Source organism: Pelodiscus sinensis, chromosome 1 (genome assembly GCF_049634645.1).
Source record: "Pelodiscus sinensis isolate JC-2024 chromosome 1, ASM4963464v1, whole genome shotgun sequence".
Lineage (NCBI taxonomy): Eukaryota > Metazoa > Chordata > Testudines > Trionychidae > Pelodiscus > Pelodiscus sinensis.
In genome coordinates, this window is record NC_134711.1 from 17832138 (window position 1) to 17854922 (window position 22785).

Sequence of the window (22785 nt, forward strand, 5' to 3'; positions counted from 1 at the left end):
AAATCTGCATCCCTAAATACTATGAAATTGTTTATTTTCTCTAATCTTTCCCATTTATAGTTCACGTGAACCCAGTCATTATATTTATGGATGTTTTAATCTGATGTCATAAATTCATGTATGTAAATTGATGCCAGGTAAGCCTCATCATCATGCATTGCTCAAATGCCACCACATTCTAAGTTTAAAGTTAATCAAGCTACTTAAGTGAGGAGTATGAATTGACTGGCCATATGTACTTTAGGTTTGCCCTTTGCATGATTAAAGATATGGTGTCGATAGGGAACGAATCAATACAGGGAAACAATGACATTATGTTAAAAAGTAAGGAGGATTCCACCCATGATGTAATTTGATGTTAAATACTATACAAAATGCGAGTTTATAATATGTTCGGCTGTATTCTGCCACCATTACTTAGGGTGAATAGTGCCGTTCTCTGAGAGGAATAGTAATAGAGATGTAGCCACGTTAGTCTGGTCTAGCTGAAACAAAAGCTGGCAACGGGGTTTGTTGCAAGGGAAGGTACCAGGGTTGGTATTAGTGTGGTATGTCCTGTGGTGGTTGGTAAGAATCATCTTGAGGTTAGGTGGTTGTCTATAGGAGACTATGGGTCTGTCTCCCAGAGCCTCTTTGAGTATGGTATCCTGTTCCAATATAGGCTGTAGTTTATTGATAATGTGTTGGACAGGTTTAAGTTGGGGGTTGTAGGTGATGACAAGTGGTGTTCTATTGTTGGTTTTCTTGGGTCTGTCTTGAAGTAGATGGTTTCTACCCCGTTGCCAGCTTTGTCCACATATTCATTCTGCTGATACCATTATTGGACCTAACCAAGTGAGTTATAAGATCAAGAACACATATTCCTGCGCATCCAGAAATATAATCTACGCTATCATGTGCCGAAAGTGTCCGTCTGCTATGTACATTGGACAAACATCTCAGACACTTCGCCAAAGGATTAATGCCCACAAAACAGATATCAGACAAGATCACAAAGAGAAAACAGTTTCTTGCCACTTTAACCAGAAAGGACACTCTCTAAATGACTTAGCCACCTGCATTCTGCTACAAAGACCTTTTACATCTGCACTTGAAAGGGAATCCTCTGAACTGTCATTCATGTTAAAATTCGACACTTACCAACAAGGACTTAACAAGTCTTTGAACTTTCTCACCCATTACCAAGACAGTTTCCCCAATTATCACCTGTAATACCATTAACTCACAAACATCCCACTCTCCCTACCTTTAATATCAGCAATTCACAGACACTTACCTTCCTTCCTCCCCCTTCCCACCCCCCCGCATCCCCCTTCTGTTCTGCAATGTGATTTGTCCTTTTCATATTTGTTCATTTTTTTAAATTGTATCCTTTGGTATATATGGTTGTGACTACTTTCTTCCACTATTTGATCTGAGGAAGTGGGTCTGGCCCACGAAAGCTCATCATCTAATAAACCATCTTGTTAGTCTTTAAAGTGCTACATTGTCCTGCATTTTGCTTCAACTACCCCAGACTAACACGGCTACATTTCTATCACTATCCCAGTGAGGTTTGATCTCAGTCACTTATATTGACATTTTCTCTTACGTAGAGAACACCCACAAGGCCCACGTAAGCATTAAAGTGGTGCAGGTGGGCCTTATGCTGGACCTCCACACTGGATGAATTTTTACCTTAAGACTTATTTCCAATAATGCCTATAGTCACGGTGTCCTGGTTATTGATCTATTTTGATAGCCCTCTTCTCCTTCAGCTGGTACCACTACTTTTTCTATGTACTCAAGTTATGTTTCCTGTATTTCTTTTGCTGGTAATTATTTTCTATTATTATTCTCTAAGGAGAATAATATTATTTGTTTTTATTCTTCTCTTTGGGCACATCTACACAGCAGGGCTAAAAGCCAAAATAAGCTATGCAACTTGAGGTATGTCAGTTGCATACCTTAAGTCGAAATAGCTTATTTTGGCCTTTGGCGCTGTCTACACAGCAGTAAGTCTGAGAAAGAGGACTCTTCCTCCAACTTCCCTTACGCCTCGTAAAATTAGAGTTATAGAACTCGGAGTAAGAAATCTTCCAGCTCAACATTATTTTGACATTATGTTGAAATAATGGCTTGCTGTGTAGACTCGGACTATGTTATTTTGGAATAACTGACATTAGTTATTCCAAAATAACACTGCTGTGTAGACGTACCCGACGGAGGCTTCTCTAGCTTAATAAGTGAAGTAGTTTCTGCAGCCTCCATGTATCTCATTAGATCTACTCTGCCTCCTTTCTCCAGACCTCCCCACTTCTAGATGCCTTCTGTATGCTTCTGCAACTACAAAAACAGCCCTCGGGTGTCTGGGTCCTACTCTAGGGATCAGAAGAGCACTCCCCCCTCAAATTCTTCCCCTCCTTGTGTAACCACTGATTACTATGTATTTAGCTTCCCCCCTAAAAGCCTGATCCACAGAAGGCACGAGTCTGTTACTACTAGGGAACCTGGCTCTGTAGCTCTAGTCATAAAGACCATTTAGCTTTGTAGGTCTCTGTTATTAGCTAATATGGTGTCCATCACATTTGTGCTCTTTAAGTGCACAATTTCAATTACAAGGGGCCCTCCACACTATTGCTCCCTGCAGAGGATATGTTCAAATATTGGCCACACCTGTGTTCCTCCTAGAAGTCTGGACTGGAGCCACCATTGTCTAATGAAGGGTTTGAAATCCCCAGATCATCTCTGCACTCTGTGCACAATTGTTACTATTGCCATAGTTTTCCTTGTGGAATAAATCATGGAATCCTATTTCTAGCTATGTTAGGGCTCACATTTTGACAGAAGTGACAAATTTCTAATCCTTTGGAAAAACCAACCAACAGCCTGACCCAGCTCCCGATTTCAAACATGCTTTTCCATTGGTGCCCAATATGTCTTCACAATTTAAAATAAATGGACATGAAAATTGCACCTCAGTTTTCAAAGAGAACTTTACTTCAAAGTAAGAATAAGAGCCTCCGGAAAAGGGCACTTTTTCCGGAGGATCGGGGCCAGTCTAGACGCTCTTTTCCGGCTTTTTTAAAAGCCGGAAAAAAGCGGCGGACATTTTTATTTAAATGCCGCGGGGGATATTTAAATCCCCCGCGGATTTCCCTACGACGACTAGGGAAATTTACATGCCCCTTCCGGAAAAGGGGCCAGTGTAGACGTAGCCAATATGTTTACAGCTAATATTCTTTGAGTATTTTCTATAGAAGGCCACATTTTAGAAGGAATGCTCTTATTAAGATACCGAGAAATAATTAACAGCAGTTCAGAGAGTCGTTCAAGTCATAATTAGCACTTAGTTGGTGCACAGTCCTTTGCATAGGGATTAACTTCACCAGAAGACTATTACCACAGGTTTTCCCTTAAATCTGAAGTATTAAAGTAGATGCTGGAAAGCAGAAAAAGAAGGCACCCAAGAGCTTAAACAAGAATGAGAGAGAGAGCGCTTGACTAGAAGCAGAGGAAGAGTTCTCTGCTGCATTACAGAGGCACGCCCACCTTAACAGAATGATTTCCTTATATTGTGGAAGGGAAATAATATGGAACTAATAAGTCAGGGCTTACAGTGCTGTATGTCCTATGACCTTATTGTCTCCCAAGGTTCTTTCTTGCAGACTGGAGGGCTACAAGAGAATACTACTGCAGATGGAAGTGTCTTGCTTTAATTTAAATGGAAAACTCACATTATTACCTATGATTGGCTGATAGGGTAGCAGCAAAAATAATTTTACATTTCAGACCTTGCCATTCCATTGACACCTGGACAAATCAACCAGCTGGATATTTTTCCCTTTCAATAAGCCGATGATACAATTTGAAATTCAAACATTTCTGTAACTAAAAATATTAAAGCTTTCCTTGTATGCAGGTGTACATAAGGTTGCTCACCACCATGCTGTCTGAGAACCTCCATTGCTTGCTACACATTAGATTATTGTTTTGCTCATGTGAGTAGTAATTGTGCAAGCCTCAATGGCTGTGTCCAGACTCAAGGGTTTTTTCGAAAAAAGTAGCCTTTTTTTGAAAAAACTTCACCTGTGTCTAGACTACAGCCGCGTTCTTTCGAAATTAAATCGAAAGAACGCGGCTTTTCTTTCGACGGCAGTAAACCTCATTGCACGAGGAAGAACGCCTTTTTCGACGGAGATCTGTCGAAAATAAGTGTGTGTGGATGCGGGGAGGCGATTTTTTCGAAAATAATGGCCTCCAGGAAGAAGCCCTGGTGGACAATCTGGGGCATGCCTTGCATGTCTCTGGTTCCTGTCTGCAGCCATTTGTTAAAGGGACAGGCACCCTCACAGCCACTTGTGGCAGCAAAGCAGCCAGAGCACACGGCTGGTTAAGTGCAGCATGTCCCAGCCCAAGACCCTCCTGGCCCTTCTAGAGACCCTTCTGGGGACCCAACCAGGGGCTCCAAACGTCGGGCACCATCATGGTCTGGGCCAGAGCTCAAGACCCTTCTCGAGCTCTGGGGAGAGGAGGAGGCCTTAGAAGCCCTAAAAAGCAGGTGGCGAAATGCGGACATTTATGGCTGCATGGCAGAGGCCCTGGCCCAGAAAGGACACTACCCCCGCTCTCAGGACCAGGTGCGCTCCAAAGTTAAGGAGCTGCCACAAGGATATGTGAAGGCCAGGGAGAATAGCTCCTGTTCTGGGGCAGCCCCCCACTCCTGCTCCTATTGTACTGAGCTGGACCAGATCCTGGGTGGTGGTGAAGCACGCACACCACGGCGTCTCGTGCAGTCAGGCTTGGCGGACCCTGTGGTGGACGCGCCAGAGCAGGACCCAGAGCAGTCTGGAGACGGGGACATGGTGCCATAGGAGGACAGTGAAGAGACGGTGACCGTCCCCCTGGAGGCTGTCACACAGACCCCAGAGGACTCCTAGATGTCATCTGATGCCGGAGATGAAGCAGCAGGTGAGTGCAGTGAGTTTGTGTAATACCCGGGAGAGGAGGGGGGGAGGTGGGTGCACAGTGGGTGATGCACAAGGGAAACCTGTAATGCTCAGGCTGATGCCCAGGTCACACACGGTGTTACCTTCAGAATGTCTGATTCCCGTGTCTCAAGGAGAGGGCATGCCCTTTTGGACAGCTGTTCCACACATGACTGATTGTGACAGAAATGTAGCCGTGTTACTCTGATCTGAGGAAGTGGGTCTGGGCTCATCCCCTAATAAACTATCCTGTTAGTATTTTATGTGCTACATAGTCCAGTTTTTTATGACTGATTGTGTCTTCCTCTTTTCCTCCACAGCCGGACCAGCCATGCAAGAGATCCGCAGTACCCCAGCCCCACCTCCATCTCGGGGACATGGGAGCCGCAGACACAGGCGTGTGTATGTGGACATCCTGAGACAGCATGTGGAGGCCGTGCAGGAGCTCAACTCCATCCTGAGAGAGAGGGCGGAGGCAGAGGATCGGTGGCATGACCGGCTGATGGAGGAGCTGATCCAGCAGCGCATGTCCCTGTGTGCCACTCTCAGGGAGGTCTGCAGCTTGCCTGCTCCTGTGCCTGGTCCTGCTCCTCCACCACCAAACCCCCCTCCACAGCAGCATCCCTGTCTCCCCTTGGACCTCCCTCTTCCCTAGCCCCCTCCCCCAGTTCCCAAGCCCCTCTCTCCCTCTGGCCCTCCTCTCCCCCAGGCCTCCCAGTCCCAAGAGCACCTACCCGCTGTTATCCAGCCAACCGACAGGCCCACCACCCGATCCCGTGGCCATGGTGGACCCCGAACACGAGGGCCAAGCAGGAGACTGAGATCAGGCAAGCACCGTGCAACCTGATCCCCTTCCCCCCTCCAGGTGTCAAGTCCCCTTCCCCCCTCCAGGTTTCAAGCACCCCCATCACCCCAGTTAAATGACAAAGAATGTGTTAAACAAAATGTTTATTGTACATAGTTTGGCATGAAAGTATATTTTCTACATCAAAAATGAACAAAAGCTTTTTTATGTTTGCAACAGTTATACTATTTTCCAGTGAGTGATATTTAAAAAAATAAAACAGAACTTATTCTTTTGAGACAAACCATGGTGTTTATTATTTCTCCAAACAGGGTCAGGAGATGGGTTGTGGAGGGAAGCTTCTATTGGGCCAGGGCCCAGTCCCCAGGCAGAAGCCCCTCAGTAGAGTCAGTGGCCTCCAATTGAGAATTGCTCCCGTAGGGCCTCCCGTATGCAAACAGCAGACCGGTGAGCCTGGCGGATAGCAGCTGTCCGGGGCTGGGCAAAGTGCCTCCTGTCCGGGGCTGGGCAAAGTGCCTCTCCTGACCATCAGCACCTGTACCCCACTCTGGTAGGAAGGCCTCCCCTTTCCTCTCCACCAGGTTATGGAGAACGCAACAAGCGGCCACCACCTCAGGGATGTTGCGCTCCCCCATGTCTAGCCATGTGAGCAAGTACCGGAATCTCCCTTTTAAACGTCCGAACGCACATTCCACCTGGTTGCGAGCCCAGTTAAGGTGAGCATTAAACTGCTCCTTGCTTGCATCCAGGTGGCCGGTATAGGGCTTCATCAGCCACGGCATCAGGGGGTAGGTGGCATCAGCCACTATGCACACCGGCATGTGCACATCCCCAACCGCAAAGTCGTGATGCGGGAAAAATGTTCCTGCCTGAAGCCTCCGGTAGAGGTACGAGTTCCTGAAGATGCAGGCATCATGTGCCCGCTCTGACCACCCAACACAAATGTCAGAAAACTGGCCACGATGGTCGACCAGGGCCTGGAGGACCATAGAAAAGTAGCCCTTTCTGTTAATGAATTGGGCTGCTCGATGGGGCGGTGCACGGATTGGAATGTGTGTCCCATCAAGCGCTCCTCCACAATTCGGGAAGCCAAGGGCAGCAAAGCTGGCCATGACGCTGTCCAGATATGCTAGACAGACGAGCCTGTTCAGCAGCTCTGAATTGATGGCCCTCACCACCTGCAGAAAGAGACAGACAACAAAATGTTAGAAGGGGTGCCTTATCTCTTAGGAGGAGAACCCACCACCCACCTTCCCTCTCAAACACCCCGGGAATTCCCTCCTCAGAACTCCCCCCCAACAATTCAGGGTGAGTGAAGGAACTCCCTCCCACTCACACTCCACTTTGCCCTTCCTGACAGTCTCCCTTCCCCCCACCCCAAACTGTGACTGTCCCCAGACAATGACTTACCTCCATCAGGATGGATCCAACAGTAGACCTGCCCACTCCAAATTGGTGTCCCACGGAGCGGTAGCTGTCGGGGGTTGCCAGCTTCCAGAGGGCAATGGCGACCCTCTTTTCCACGGGGATAGCAGGCCGCAGGTGGGTGTCTTGCTGTTGCAGAGTAGGGGCGAGCCAGGTACACAGCTCCTGGAAAATGGTCTTTCGCATCCAGAAGTTGCGTAGCCACTCTTGGTCATCTCAGAGCTCCATAACGAGCCGGTCCCACCAGTCAGAGCTGGTGTCAAGACTCCAAAAACGCCTGTCCACAAAGAAGTTTGGAGGCAAGGGCAGTGGGGCTGCATGACGGACGATCCCTTCGTACCTCTGGTTTGGGTCCAGATGGGGAAGTAGCCTCATGACTGTGTCATGCAGATGCAGCAACACTTGCAGTATGATGGCATGGGGCCATCGCCTGCCCAGGGGCAGCTCTGGCTCCATGCCGAAAAAATGGGTCTAAAACAGAAAAACCTCCAAACAAAAAACCTGCTGGGGTGTCCCAGGAAGCTGAGCACTCCAAACCAGCACTGCAATGCCTTGCTTACCTCCTAGATGGACAGCAAAGGCAGCTGCAGAAGCAGAGCAATGGGTGTTCAGGGGCTTCCCTTTAACCACGCGTCTCTGCAAAGGGCAGGCAGCAGCACCCGGAAGGAAATGCTGCCCCCATGCCCTGGCAGAAGCGGTTCCGGGTGGCTTTTAATTTCGAAAGAGCGTCCAGCAGTCAGGACGCTCTTTTTCGAAAAAGTGGATCGATTTTCCGATCTGCGTATTGTAGTCTAGATGCGCTTTTTCGAAAGAGGCTTTTTCAAAAGATACTTTCGAAAAAGCCTCTTTCGAAAGAGGCTTGCAGTCTAGACATAGCCAATGGGAGTGAGTGAAATTATACACATGCTTAAGTGCCTTCAGTGTAAGAAACTCTGTATGAGCTCTCTCTGGGCCTGTTTTTCTTTTAACATCAGCTCATTCTCTATTGGTCTCAGCTTAACCATCATAAATGGTTAGGTTCTTTGGTTTTCTAATGAAGGGCAGTGACAATGAACACTGATTTTAACATTTTAACTCATTGTACAGATTTATTCATTTGTTTTTAATGATCTATACAAAAAGGATACTTATCCAGTACTCTGGTATAGTGCAATAGTTGTATATATGGAAACTGTTTAATCTAAAGTGTTATGCACATTGCCGTAGGCTAGATGATTTGAAGTGTCTTTTCAGACTTGATTCTGTGTGTTTTCAACTTTCAGTTCTGCTACCCAAAGTATAAATTTCTCTGTCCCCGCGTCTAGTACAGTATATCTCTTTTCCCAGGTGCTTTCTTGATGAGGTGGAATGTACAGCTTAAGAAAGGTCACAGAGTTGTAGGTTCATTTCAGAGCTTTGTATTTGAATTTAAACACCGACTCCACGTGATGCTGATATACAGATGGGCTCTGTAAGTTTTCAGGGTCTTTTTTAGAAAATGTGGGAGTCAAAGTTCACTTATTACACCCATCCTGGAAGAATTCACTGCATATAGTGTATTTAACATCTCTATATATTAGGATGAAGGGTTAAAAAAAGCAGGTAGAAAATTTTGTAACATAAAGGGTGCATATTTGCAAGAAGGACAGTTTAGGGATCAGCATGGCATGTGGGTGCTGATGGTGCACTAACAATTTTGTCAACCCCAAGATAAAATAAAAAGAAAACACAGAAGAGATGGGTTCCATCAAAAACAAACTCCATCTGCTGTGGTTACCAGTTTTGATTGGATCTCACTTGCTTCTAATTTTTCCTGTCAGTCTATTTGCAACAAGGAAAGGTCTTTCCAGTTGCCATGTATGATAAAGTAAAAATTATATATGTCAGCAGAAGTTCCTTGGTGCTTTAGGTCACGCTGTTTTTGTAACATCCCAGCCTCTTCAAGGTGCAACTGTCATCTCATATAAATCTGAGTATTATTCACATATGCATCCATTCAGAGACAGGTATGCCTACTTTCTATATAAATTATTTAAAAGTATAATGTCTCTCTGTCCCCGCTACATGGGGTTCGAAGCAGCGGGGATTTAAAAATGGCGGCTCCCCGCTTATGCTAATGAAGCCCGGGAAATTCAAATCCCGGGCTTCATTAGCAAGTGCGGTATGCATACATTACCCTGCTAGTTCGAACTAGCGGGGTAGTGTAGACATACCCCCAGTTTCCTAAATATAAACCTGCCTGGCTCCCGGATACCTACTCAGGTGGCTCGCCGGAACTGCTGCCAGTGCCGCAATGCCTGCACTGTTATTTTTAGTGCACTAGCTCTGTACAGAATGATATCTGAGGCCAAAAGCCTTCTACATTTTGACCTTGAGCAAAGTGTAAATGAAGATCTTTCCATTGATGTCAGTGAGCTTTGGATCAATTGTGTATGAAGGTCTTAGAGAAAGAAGCAGCATGAGAGTCATTTGAGGAGTTAAGCAGAAGACACTGCTTTCTCCAGGCCATCATAGAATACAATTTCCCATGATTTACCTGGTTACTCAAACAGAAAATTATCAAGCCTGCTTAAGCAGTGTGTCAGCTTTCACCATCATCCCATCCATTGCTTGTTCCCTCACAGAGTTTCTACATGCTTTTTTACAATCAAATATGTGAATGTCTCTCACCTCAGCATCCCTAGTTCAGCATTTTTGAACTTCAACTGATTTTGCAACTGAAAATGATTTGAATGTTTTTAACACTACAGTACTTTTTAAATATGTCCCCCAATATGTAAACTTTAATACAAGGAAGCCTGTGGACCCAAAAGTCCCTTGAATATGATTTCATTTACTAATTAAAGACAATTAAAAGTTGTGATCACTCATGCTAGAAGTGAACTGTGCCCATTCTGTCAGATTGAATATGAACTGGTTTAGCGAGTTTCAAGAACCATAGATGCAGATTTCTCCTTCCAGTCTAAAGGAGCCTTATTTAAAAGTATAACTTGCCCCAAGGATGAATTACTGATCTGCAATCCACATTATCTTGAGGTTTTTTGAAGACAGAGGCATAATTTCCTGTAAGTTACTAACTTGTTAAGTGACTTCAGCTGTACTCTTTTATACACATTTATAGATATATTTTAAACTAGAAGTGCTAAAATCTGTATCTTTCCCAGTCTGTCTCATGGCTCAAACTCTTTTTCAAATGAACGTCAGCCCCTTTCCTATTCCTTTTCATGAACATTTTGCAGGTCCTGTATTATATGGGAGTGCAGAATACACTACCCCAAATTTTCCTGATAATTACCAGTTATTCATTTTAGTCCCAGACTCATTCACAGTGGAATCAATAAGGGTACGTCTAAACTACATGGCTCCGTTAACGGAGCCATGTAGATTTGTTGTTTTGTCAAAGTCAAATGAAGCCGCGATTTAAATGATCGCGGCTTCATTTAAATTTACATGGCTGCCACGCTGAGCTGATCAGCTGTTTGTCCGCTCAGTGCGCTAGTCTGGACGCTCCCCTGCCGACATCAAAGCCCTTTGATGGCAGCCCCGTTATTCCTCGTGGGATGAGGTTTACCGGGGCTGCTGACAAAGGGCTTTGATGTCGGCAGGGGAGCGTCCAGACTAGCGCGCTGAGCGGACAAACAGCTGATCAGCTGTTTGTCGGCTCAGCGCGGCAGCCATGTAAATGTAAATGAAGCCGCGATCATTTAAATCACGGCTTCATTTGCCTTTTGCCTATGTGTCTAATCTACATGCCTCTGCCGACAGAGTCTCTCCATTGACTTCTGTGAGAAAGGAGTTGGGTCATTTTTCTGTATCTGCAAGGAGTCCACATATCGGTATCTGTGGGAGGGGCGTAAGTGGAGGTTGCTATACTTTTTATTTACATGGAAAACACATGTGGAGTCTTAAAACTGAAAAACAAGCAAACAAGGAAAGTCAAATTATTTTGCCTCATAGATATACTTTCATAGGGACATCCATAGCCCTTTTAATAAGCCAGTGATTAAAGCTGAACGTGTTATATAATGTGCTTTCCTGAAAGGGACTGGACTTAAGTATATGCTTTACATTAAGCACAACCTGAGATTCTTTGTTGAATCAGAACAAAGGGCAAGTGAAAAAGCAAAACTCTATTTTGCAATTTAATGTAGCCATTCAATTATAATAGTTCTGATTTTCCTTTTCTTACTTTATTATTTTATAATTTACATTATTTTTTATTCTCTAACATTATGAATTCCTATGGATTTAGTTAAGGATAAAATGGCTGCAGTTCTTGAGTATATTTTTTTAAATATGATCATTTTCATAATATCTGAGTATGTTTGGGGTTTCTTTAGTCATGCTTGAAATTTTAGATCTCTGGTTTTTTCCCAGCCCTGCTTAGATGTAAGTCACTCCACCCACCCATCTGTGTTGTTGCATGACTTTTACCTAGCCACTGGAAAATGCCTGTAAAGTAAATGACAAAGTTGAATAGCTATGCAATATCCTGTAGTGTGTGAGATTTCTTCTGATATTCTCAAAAAGATTGCTGTGTTTCTCACACACACAGCAAGATGGGCTAGAATTATAATATTAGTCCTTGATGTTATTAATGCATCACACTTATTTAAATTGGCATCCAGTGGAAGCTGACACATAGTCATCTTCAATGACTAACCTCCACTGATTGAAATCCTATATTTGTTTATTTGTTGTGCTGTCCCAAAAGGCTAAGGTGGAAAAAAGTTGAAAACCTTTTTCCCTTGAAAAAAGTTACCGTTTACATTTTGCAGACCCTTTTCGTGATGAGTTTGTGCATCTGCTAGTATTTATGAGGTATATGTCCTGCTTTCTATCAAAACTAGTAAGGCCCACTGAAAAATGTCTCCACATTATGTTGAAATACAATTTTTGTCTCCTTGACTGATAGTGATGTCTTATAAATTTAAACCATATTGCTTAGTCAAAAATTCCAGCTGTTAAAACACAGATAATGACAGGACAATATAAATGCTGCCTACCATTCTCACTGCAGTTAAACTTCTACACTGCACATTCCATGAACCAGAAAAGAGGTGGGTTTTGGCTTACAGATGGTATCATCATGGCTCACTGAGCCTGTTTATCTTGGTGTTAGCTCTTTTTTTTATTGGTTGACTGTGATGATAATAAGAACCCAGTGAACTAAGTTGTCTTGTGTGCAAAAACAGCTGCACTATCCATAAAGTTCACTGTACTCTCTTGAAACCTTCAGACAGGTAGCTGAGCTAGTCTGTAACTTAAAACTTAAAAAACAACAAATAGTCTAGTAGCACTTAAAGACTAATAAAACATGTAGATGGTATCGTGCGCTTTCATGGGCAACTGTCATCTGAAGAAGTAGGCTGTGCCCATGAAAGCGCATGATACCATCTACATGTTTTGTTAGTCTTCAAGATGCTACTAGACTATTTGTTATTTAAGTTTTTCTCTTAAAACTATTAATTGATTTTAAGTAAAAGGGCCTATAATGTGCACCATGTGGATTATGAGCTTATTTCTATAATGAGATCTGTGCAGGCACTATTTGCATAGGTTTCATTGGTGAATACAGGCCTAAGTGACTCTAGAAAGTGCAAGGAAAAATGAATGGTTTCTGTTTGCAGTGTTTTGCGTGAACCTGTTTTGTTGGTTTGGGTCACATGAGTTTCACATTGAGGCTTGGGTTTAAACAAGTCCAGGGAAGCAGCAAATGAAATGTAGCCGAAACCACTGAGTTTGTCTTGTTTCACTTTGAAATAATAATTTGTCTCAGGTTCATTCAGAATCCCTCCAAAATTGCTACAAGTGTCATAAACCCAATTTTTTAAAGAAAGTAACTCAAATTTAAGGTTTGCAAGGTGAATTTTTCCCAATGGAAACTGTAAATGTTCTAATAGATTATCTATACAAACAAATGGACTAACATAGCAGATATATCGCTCTTTATTAATTTCTTTTGGCTGCTTGAAAAATGACATAATGGCTACCTATTTTAAGAATAATTTCTATAGGATCCTTCTACATTTCTATAGGACAAAACTTGAGTATGCTGCCCCATCCTCATAGGTGTAGGCTGACAGATTTGGTGTGGATGCCCCTCTTTCAATGGAAGAACAGCCGAGTCAAATTTAAGTGAAAGGCAGTATGCCCTGAACAATATGGCAACACCACTCCAATTTGGGCCAGTTGTCCTTCCATCAAGCAGCTACTTTAGGCAACTGCCCAAAAATCTACTGCCCTTAGTGAACTGCCTAGTTGATCAATACTTAGTAACCCCTGTCTAGACGATGTTGCCGTAAGACTAGCTGGTTTGGGATTACTTATGAAATTTCTCAAATCCCTAATGATAGAGCAATGGCCTATATTATATCCTTGCCTGACATAAGATTTTTCTCTGCTAAGTTTTACTATCCCAAGTTGATCAGAAGCTATTACTTTTTAATGGACTTTACCTAAGAAAAATTTAAGTAAGAATGACAGTTTATAGTTTGTAAATAGGGCCATGGAAACACACAGGCTACATCTACACTACATGCTTCTTGAGCAAGAAGCCTTTTGTGCAAGAGTTTTTGCACAAAAACTTCTTGCACAAGAGCACGTCCACACCTCAAAGCACATCGTAAAAGCAATGTGGTTTTGCGCAAGTGAGCGTCCACACTGCATGGATGCTCTTGTGCAAGAAAGCTCTGATGGCCATTCACAGAATGGCCATCAGAGCACATGTGCTTTTTCCCATAGGGGTTTCTTGTGCAAGAAACCCCCCTGGAGCATCCACGTCCTTCTTGTGCGATAGCTGTAGTACTAAAAGCAGTTATGCCTCAGAAAAGGAGGTTTATCTAGGGCGGAAAAAGCCCTCTGTTCTGCCATTTAAATTCTCATTTAATTGCACAAGAGCTCATTTAAGGTGTGGATGCTCCGCAGGTTTTTGCATAAAAACAGCTGGTTTTGCACATAGCCACACTCTCTCCATTCTGCCTATGTTGCAGTTCTGTGTGCAAATAATGGCAGAACAGGAGTTATGACTCCTACCACATCAGTTGCAGAAAACAGTAGTGCTACGCAAATAGCATAAGCCTCATTTCTGCAACTGTTAGTGTGAAATGTGTGTTTATTTGCTTCAACTCTGGCTTCTTTCGGAACACACTTTTCTGGAAGAGATCTTCCAAAAAAACTTCTTCCGAAAGAGAGCATCTACACAACAAAAGCACATTAAAAAGCTATCTGCTTTTTCGAAAGATAGCATCCAAACTTAATGGATGCTATCTCACATTTAAGCTGTGATTACTCTGGATGGAGTGGCCACGAGAACACCTATGCTTTTTCCTCTTTCCTCTTGTTTTGAAAGAACTCTGTCTTCCCTGTCTTTTTCCAAAAGAGCTCTTTCAGAAAAAGGCATCTTCCTAGAAGAAAGAGGATTACCAATGTTGGAAATCCCACTCTGTTCTTTCGATTTTTTTCAAAAGAACGTGATTGCAGTGTGGACATAAATGAAGTTTTTTCGGGAAAACAGCCGTTTTTCAATAAACTCTGTAGTGTAGACATACCCTCTGTGTCCAATCTTATTTTTCTGTTCACCTTATTTAGAGTACATCTACACATAATTCACTTCAACACTACAAGCAGTTATTTTGATGTAATGTCAAAATAATGTTGAGATGGAGGACTTTTTACTCCTGTAACCCTCATTTCACGGGAAGTAAGGGAAGTTGAAGGAAGAATGTTCTTCCTTCAACTTCCTGCTGTGTAGACAGCACCAAAAGCTGAACAAAGCTATTCTGAATTAAGCTACACAGTTGATGTGGCTGAAGTTGTGTAGCTTATTTTGGCTTTAGCCCTGCCATGTAAAGGTGCCCTTTCTGAATAATGTTCCTTTTATCAGTTTCAAATTTACAGTCGTTGCTTTCAGCGAATATCCCACTGGGTTTTTTTTTTTTCATGCTAGGGTAAATGGACAGCACAAATATTAGGAAATCCTGTATAATCTTTGAACTCACAAGTTATTTCTAATTACTTTTTGCCTTCCTCTTTAAACATTTTTCACATTCTTTAGTAATAGAAATGTAGCCGTGTTAGTCTGGTGTAGCTGAAGCAAAAGGCAGAACTATGTAGCACTTTAAAGACTAACAAGATGGTTTATTAGATGATGAGCTTTCGTGGGCCAGACCCACTTCCTCAGATCAAATAGTGAAAGAAAATAGTCACAACCATATATACCAAAGGATACAATTAAAAAAAATGAACACATATGAAAAGGACAAATCACATTTCAGAACAGAAGAGGGATGCGGGGGGGGGGGAAGAGGAAGGTAAACTCACAGACATTTACCTTCCCCCCCCGAATCCCGCTTCTGTTCTGAAATGTGATTTGTCCTTTTCATATGTGTTCATTTTTTTTAATTGTATCCTTTGGTATATATGGCTGTGACTATTTTCTTCCACTACTTGATCTGAGGAAGTGGGTCTGGCCCACGAAAGCTCATCATCTAATAAACCATCTTGTTAGTCTTTAAAGTGCTACATAGTCCTGCATTTTGCTTCACATTCTTTGTTTTTTATATTACTGATTTACTGACAAATACTTCAGATGGAAGATATGATATTTTCACTACTACCTTTATTCTTACTAGCTGGTTAGGACAAAGATAATAGAAAGTAGTCACATTCTCTAAAGAAGAATTTCCTTTGCATCACATTTTTAGATAGTAATAACTCTCTAGTGCATTTGTCATGGTTTTCAGTAGTATTTTTCCCCTTTATTTAGTTCTCTTTATTGTTTTTGTCTACTGTAGACCCAAAACATCTTGATTTTTTTTAACCCAAAGTAGTGTGTGATGTTTACGAAATTTGGAAAGAAATTTAGCTTTCTACAAAAATCTTATTCCCTAGTGGTTTTAAATATTGACCAGCAGCAAGATGGAATAACCAGAGCTGCAGATGAGGTACTAAAGTCTCCCTCTGTCATTTCTTCACATCTCCTTCCTGTGTTTCCCTCGTTTTTTCTACATTAACATTGGACTATCAATATTATAAATGTATTAGCAGCGTTACTGTAAGCTAAGGAGTTCTCACTCCCCATGTTGCACATGCACATCTCTACTCAAATAACTTTTTAGCATATCCAAGTGTAGAAGGAATAAGATGCACACGAAAATGGAAGAACTTGCACTGTGCAGCAACTATAATTACAGCTTCAAAGAGCCAATGTGTCTGGAGATTTGGAAAAACAACACTCTTCAAAACTGGTGACAGAGCAAGCAGCAGGAAAGAGGGAATAAAGAGGTGCCAAGTTACCATTCACTTCAAACCACATCCAGCAGCAAGAGGACATTTCAAAACAGCACCAGGAAGGAACCAACAAGAGCTCATGTTTCAAAGCAGAAATGCTAGTCTTTCACTTCCCTCCAAGTATCAGTGGTGTGTGTGTGTGGAGTGGGGTAATTAAATTGTGTATAGGTTTTTGCTCAGTCTCTTATGTATCTAAAACATACCAGTTAAGAAAGCAAGCACTCATCAATAGTTATATTGAAACACAGTTTGTTTCAAGGACTCCAGCTTCACTAGTTTACTAATCATTAGATGAATTAATGTATTTAAAGTGTCCCTAAATGGGCATCCCTAAATGTAATTTCTCCCCACAGATGAATACATATAGTTGTATGGAAGACCATCCATGGTCAGACTCAATGGTCAAGGGCCTACGCTCTCACTGGAGAAACTGAGTCAATGCCAAGTGTGCATGTGGTACAGGTAAAACATAGCCAGGATCTACTTGCAGTGTTAGACTCTGGCACAGTTAAGAAAGCTATGAACCACCACTACACTGGGATCAGTGAAACTGAGGCACAGCTGGATGTTATGGAGCCAAAAACTATTGGGAGCAGCAAGACATCGGTACAGTTAGGAAAATAGCGGTGGGCCAGTAATCTGCTGAGAGCAGGACAAACTGTTAGGAACAGGAGCTTCAGGGGTAGCCGAGTTAGTCTGTTACAGAAAAAACAAATGGTCTCGTAGCACTTTATAGACTAACGAAACATGTAGATGGTATCATGAGCTTTTGTGGGCACAGCCCACTTCTTCATATGACCGGAGTTAGGAGTTCGGAATATGAAAATAAATAGGAGAGGGAAGAGAAAGAAAAAAGGGAAGGGGGGTGGGAGACAGAGAATCATTAAGTATCTGGAGAATGGGTACTTAAACCTAAGCACATAAAAATCAGTCAATAGATTCCTAAAACAGGAAGGATACCACTTAGGGAGCTGCTAGCACCTTCAGTGGTTAAGTAGGTAGAGTCCCCACCAGCCCATATCACGATTGAGTCCATTAGCATGAACTGAATTTGTGGATGAACTGGGATTCCAGGGCTTCTCTGTGTATTTGGCTTGTAGCTGGTTTGTGATAAGCCAGCTCCTTGCAGGTCTGTCAGACTGTTATTAGGCAAGCTGAAATGCTCACCGACAGGCTTCTGTATATTCCCTTTACATATATCCAATTTGTGTCCATTGATTCTTTCCCGCAGAGACCATCCAATTTGTCCAATATATATAGCAGTGAGGCACTGCTGGCATTTGATGGCATAGATCAAATTACTGGATGTACAGTCAAATGATCCTTTGATTTTGTGACTTATGTTGTTTGCTCCAGTGATGAATTCGCCAGTATAGATATGTGGGCAGAGTTGGCATCCTTTTTGGTTGCAGGGCTGGGTTCCTGGAGGTTTATGATGTGGTTGTGTGGCATGGTTATCAGAAATAATATGTTTCTTGTTAGCGGGTTGGAACAGGGAAGACTCGGAGATCTGGTTTCACACCTTCAGGGGTAACAGAACCAGATAAATGTGAATCAACTACTTGGTTATGTATGTATGTTAATCTATGGATTCAGGGGGACTTTGAACTGAAACCTGCAGAGTAGCCAGAGGCTAATCCTACTGCATCAATGTTAGGAGAAGTGTGATACAGAGGCCCATTGAAGGTTTACTATTCTGTGTCAGCAAATTTTGTCACACCTGACATACTCACCAAAACTAATGCACTCTTGTCAGAATCTGTGTCTACAGGTTGTCCTGTAAGGCATATTTGCTTGTCTGACCAGGCTGGTCTTCAGGCTGGAACAATAAAGGTATCATTTACAAGTCAGTTAAACAAAGCTATCAAGTTAGCAAGAGGGAGAGAAAACAGCACCCCAGGAGAAGGGAGAAAATTTGGGCTTACTTTCCAAAAAATACATGTTGAAGATTTACTGGACTAAAAGGAAAGGAGCAAAAATCTCTAACTTTTCCTTCTCCTGAGGAGTCAAAGATGCCCAATTCCTTGACCTATATGTGTTGGTTCCTGCTTAAATATCCAGTCAGCCATGGTGAGAAAAAGTGTATGATAAGAAAAATAATTGTACGAAAGATTGTGTTTTGTTAAGTTTTGGTGGAGGGTTTTAAGTGGAGGGTTTGTATGATTCAGTTAAGTTAATGAGCAGCTGTGGATTGTCTCTTTAAAGCAGCAGGGGACTAATTTTTGTGAGTTCAGTTAAGAGGACTGGACTCTGAAGAGGCATTGGGAGTACCAAAAACTCCAGAGCATTTGGGTCCACTGGTTGGTATCTGTACAGTAAAACTTGAATGACAAAATTTTGAAAAGTTTGTTGACAAAGCAGACAGGATGCTATGTCAAGGAACTGACACACAATTTAGCAGCAGCATCGCTGTCGAGTTGTTGAAACAGAGATGGGTAATAGTGATTAACATTTCCAGGGCTACGTCTAGATTGCATCCCTTTTTCGTAAAAGGGATGCAAATTAGATGTATCGCAATTGCTAATAAAGTGGAGATTTAAATCTCCCCCACTTCATTAGCATAAAAATGGCTGCTGCTTTTTTTTTTGGCACGGAGCATTGCCGGGAAAAAAGCACCTGTCTTGACGTGGATCTTTCGGAAAAGGCTTTATTTTCTGAAAGATCCACATCTAGACTGGTGCTTTTTTCTTGCAAAGCTCCGTGCCGAAAAAAAGCAGTGGCCATTTTTATGCTAATGAAGTGTGGGTGATTTAAATCCCCGCTTCATTAGCAATTGCGATACGTCTAATTTGCATCCCTTTTACGAAAAAGGGATGCAATCTAGACGTAGCCCAGGTGTCTTCAGCAGCGGTCACACTGGTGTATTAGGAACTGAGGGTACGTCTAGACTACAGGCTTTTGTCGACAGAAGTTTTGTCGACAGATACTGTCGACAAAACTTCTGTCGACAAAGAGCGTCTACACTACATTCAGTTCTGTCGACAAAGCAAGCTGCTTTGTCGACATGGTAGTGTAGACGCAAAGGACAGTTTACATGCAATAACACCTTCTGTTGACAGAAACTCTGTTGACAGAAGGCGTTATGCCTCGTAAAATGAGGTTTACCAGCGTCGACAAAACTGCTGAGTTTTGTCGACAAAACTCTGTAGTCTAGACACACCCTGACTGACTCAACTTTTAAGTATTCTTAAGTGGACTGGTTTGTAATTTTTCCCACATCTATATAAATCTAAGTTGATGGGGGATGTTCAGTGGTTAGTTTTTCCCCAATATAATATATGAGAACTGCTGGAAAAGAAGAAATGTTAGGGGTCTTGGTTGACTTCAGGGAATCAATTCCTTCTATTGCAAAAATGTCAACCTACTTGCTGTTGTCTGCAGCTTAAACATCATATGAAGGACATAGTCAATCAAGAGGCATCGGGACTACCAGAAACTCCAGTGTTGTTATTGTGAAGAGAGTTCCATATGTTTGCCAGATCAGCTGTAGGCTTTCCTGGTCCAAATGACTCTCCTTAATATTGTAGGCTTGGAACAAAGATTTGTATATAAACCTTCACCCTATCCAATGGGGAAATTCCTTGCCATACATTAAAAACTCTTATTGTTGAGCTATGATTAATTCTGATCCAGCAAAAAATTATATTTAATTTGCACTGGTCTCCACATAGGTTACAGTGCTTGGGTTTTCCCAATACAGACTGCTTCTGGAAATGTGGGTTTCCTGGAGCCATGCTGTCTCATATGTTTTGGGACAGTCCCAAGATCCAGTCCTTTACACTAGAAAGAGGAGAATAAATATGATGATCCATATAGAAATTATTTTCCAGAACTGTGCTTTGGGATACATCCCAACATCTTGGAAACTCTCCAGCTCATGGAAAGCTTGGTTCTATAGAGCAGTGTTTGTAGCAAAATGGTTTATATTGCTTCGATAGACGAGCAACTGCTTTCAGGGATAGAAGCTTGGCAGAGAGAGATGGCTGGCAGTCAACTACAGAGTAACATTTTGGAGAACACAGGCCTTAGACAAATTTATAAGGGTTTAGTCTAACTTTGTTCAGGCCTTGAGTGGATAGGATCTAAAACATCACTCTCATTATCTTTCCTCTCCTCACCCACCACTCTGTTTCATGTCCTTCTATTCTTTTATCTTGGTATCCCTTTTTAAAGTCTGTACATCTTTAGCTCCCTTTTTTGTGTGGTTGTATTCTGCCCAAGATTTGGCATCCATGGATACCACCAACCTAAAACTGTGATCACCTCTCTGATGAGTGACTCTGTGAGATAGAACAGGCATTGCTGAAATATATGGTATCATACATGTTAATAATGCAAACTCTTAATTATTTTGCTTTGTTTATTTTGGCAATGCAAATGTTATCACCCCCTCCTTATTTTTGGAGGGGAACTGTTTAATAATATGCACATTAAAAAAAAAAAGCTTCCAATGAACTCACTAATCACATACCCAGTAAAATAGACAGAGGTCAACCTGATACTCACATATTTATGTGCAATTTGTTGAAAATTCAGACAAAATACACTTCCTTCCCCCTCCCAAAAAAAAACCAGAACACCTGTTTAATTATTTTAAACATTAACATTTGATAGACATTCATAGTTTGTTAGATATGTATAATCAGAAATTTCACACAATTTAATAAAATTACCAGAAAGATGCTCACTCTGATAAAGATAACATCCTGTTTAATAGAGTTGATGATTAGATTACTATTTAATGTTTCTTTAACAAAAAGCTCATTATTTTAATGAACATTGCGTTGGCTCTGATAGTTCCATGATAAGGATTCATAAACCTGTAAGAACTTCATAAATAACTTAATAGTTTAAGAAATATTCTTCCCACCTGACATTTTAGTTAAATAAAGCTGTTTTGGAAACCCAGCAAAATATAGGTGATAAAAGAAGGAACATTGCAGTAGCAAGAGTTCAGGTTAGGCTTTATATAAAGAAAGTTAAATTAGCTTGCTCATCTTCTCCAACACTAATTTTGGAGTGCATCCACAGTATAAATCATATGCTCTGAATGTTTTAATTAAATAAAAGATTCATTCCTAAAAGTTTTTAGCACATAAAAGACACTTAGAGCCAGAAAGCTTCTATACACTACATATATTGTTCCATCTTATCAAGAGAGGACAAAAACTTTTCTTTTCAAGTTAGTCATTGAATATTTAGGTAATTTATGAAGAGATAGGGAAACTTTCCCTCACTACCCATAAAAATAAATAACTAATTCTATTACTTTCATACTTCAGTAAATAATAAAGAGTAGAGGGTATGCAAATATGTTCTGTGGAAAGCAAAGACTCTTTACAACACTTTTATTAGTGAACAATGATAATATTATTTTTCTTACACAGGAAAAGAATCAATTCAGTTCCTAGACATCAAATAAGTTAAGGGTTTGTTTTTTTTAGTTTAAGGTCCTATTTATGTTTTCTTTTTCTTTCTTTAAAGGATCATCTATTTCACCTGGACTGGAACAAATTTGAGAGAGGACGAGGCAGGTGCCCTTTTGACCCCAGCTCCTCCTTCATCTCTACTTTAATTGGTAATGAACTTTATGTCTCAATCTTCAAGGTGCTGTCAAACTGTCTGTCTTAGTATCTTTCATCAGCTCTGCAAGGTATTGTCAGTATTTCCTTACAGCCATAACTTGTAATGGTGGTACCCACATTAATATTACATTCCAGACAGTGTAAATTTGAGCAAGTGTATCTCAGATGAGCAAGCAGATGTAGTATTATATGTGCCTTTATACAAAGATAATTGACTACTACTTAATATTAATGGCAACAACAGTTTTCCTTTCCTTGATAGCAAAACAATATATTCAGTTCAAAATATTTACACAAATGAAACATGCATCCAACAATGCCAGTTTGCAAGATGAACTACAAAACTTAATTTTGATAAAAGAAATCTGAGAAAAATGCTGTTAGGTCAAATGGTTTCTATAAGTGAGGACTTTTGTTGTCATCGCAACCTATGACATTTCTTAAAATGCCAAATGTCCAGGGTTTGCAACTGTCTTGACTTGTAAGCCAAACAAGGATGCTTACAGGGAGAAGAGTGTATTTCAGCAATAGACTATAGCCCCAATCTTACAAAATAATTCATGTGGACACATCGCCAGGCCACCACAGAACAACACTGAGTTCTGCCCAAGAAGATCTCATTGCAGGATCAAGACGTTTGAAACTACAATACAATGCAATCCAATACATATTTATTTTATAATCTGGTGGTGTTGGACAAAGTGTAGGATATCATAGCTTGCCAACTTTATAA

General features: G+C 41.6%; 1 protein-coding gene across 1 annotated transcript in view; it reads left to right on the forward strand.

The window, feature by feature from the left end:
• The window catches only part of SEMA3E (semaphorin 3E), a 328199-nt gene that overhangs the window by 244931 nt on the left and 60483 nt on the right, over nucleotides 1–22785 (forward strand). Inside the window, exon 6 of the mRNA XM_025181682.2 lies at nucleotides 21952–22045. Within this exon, the coding sequence (XP_025037467.2) occupies nucleotides 21952–22045 (94 nt within the window). The remainder of the gene's footprint in view (nucleotides 1–21951; nucleotides 22046–22785) is intronic.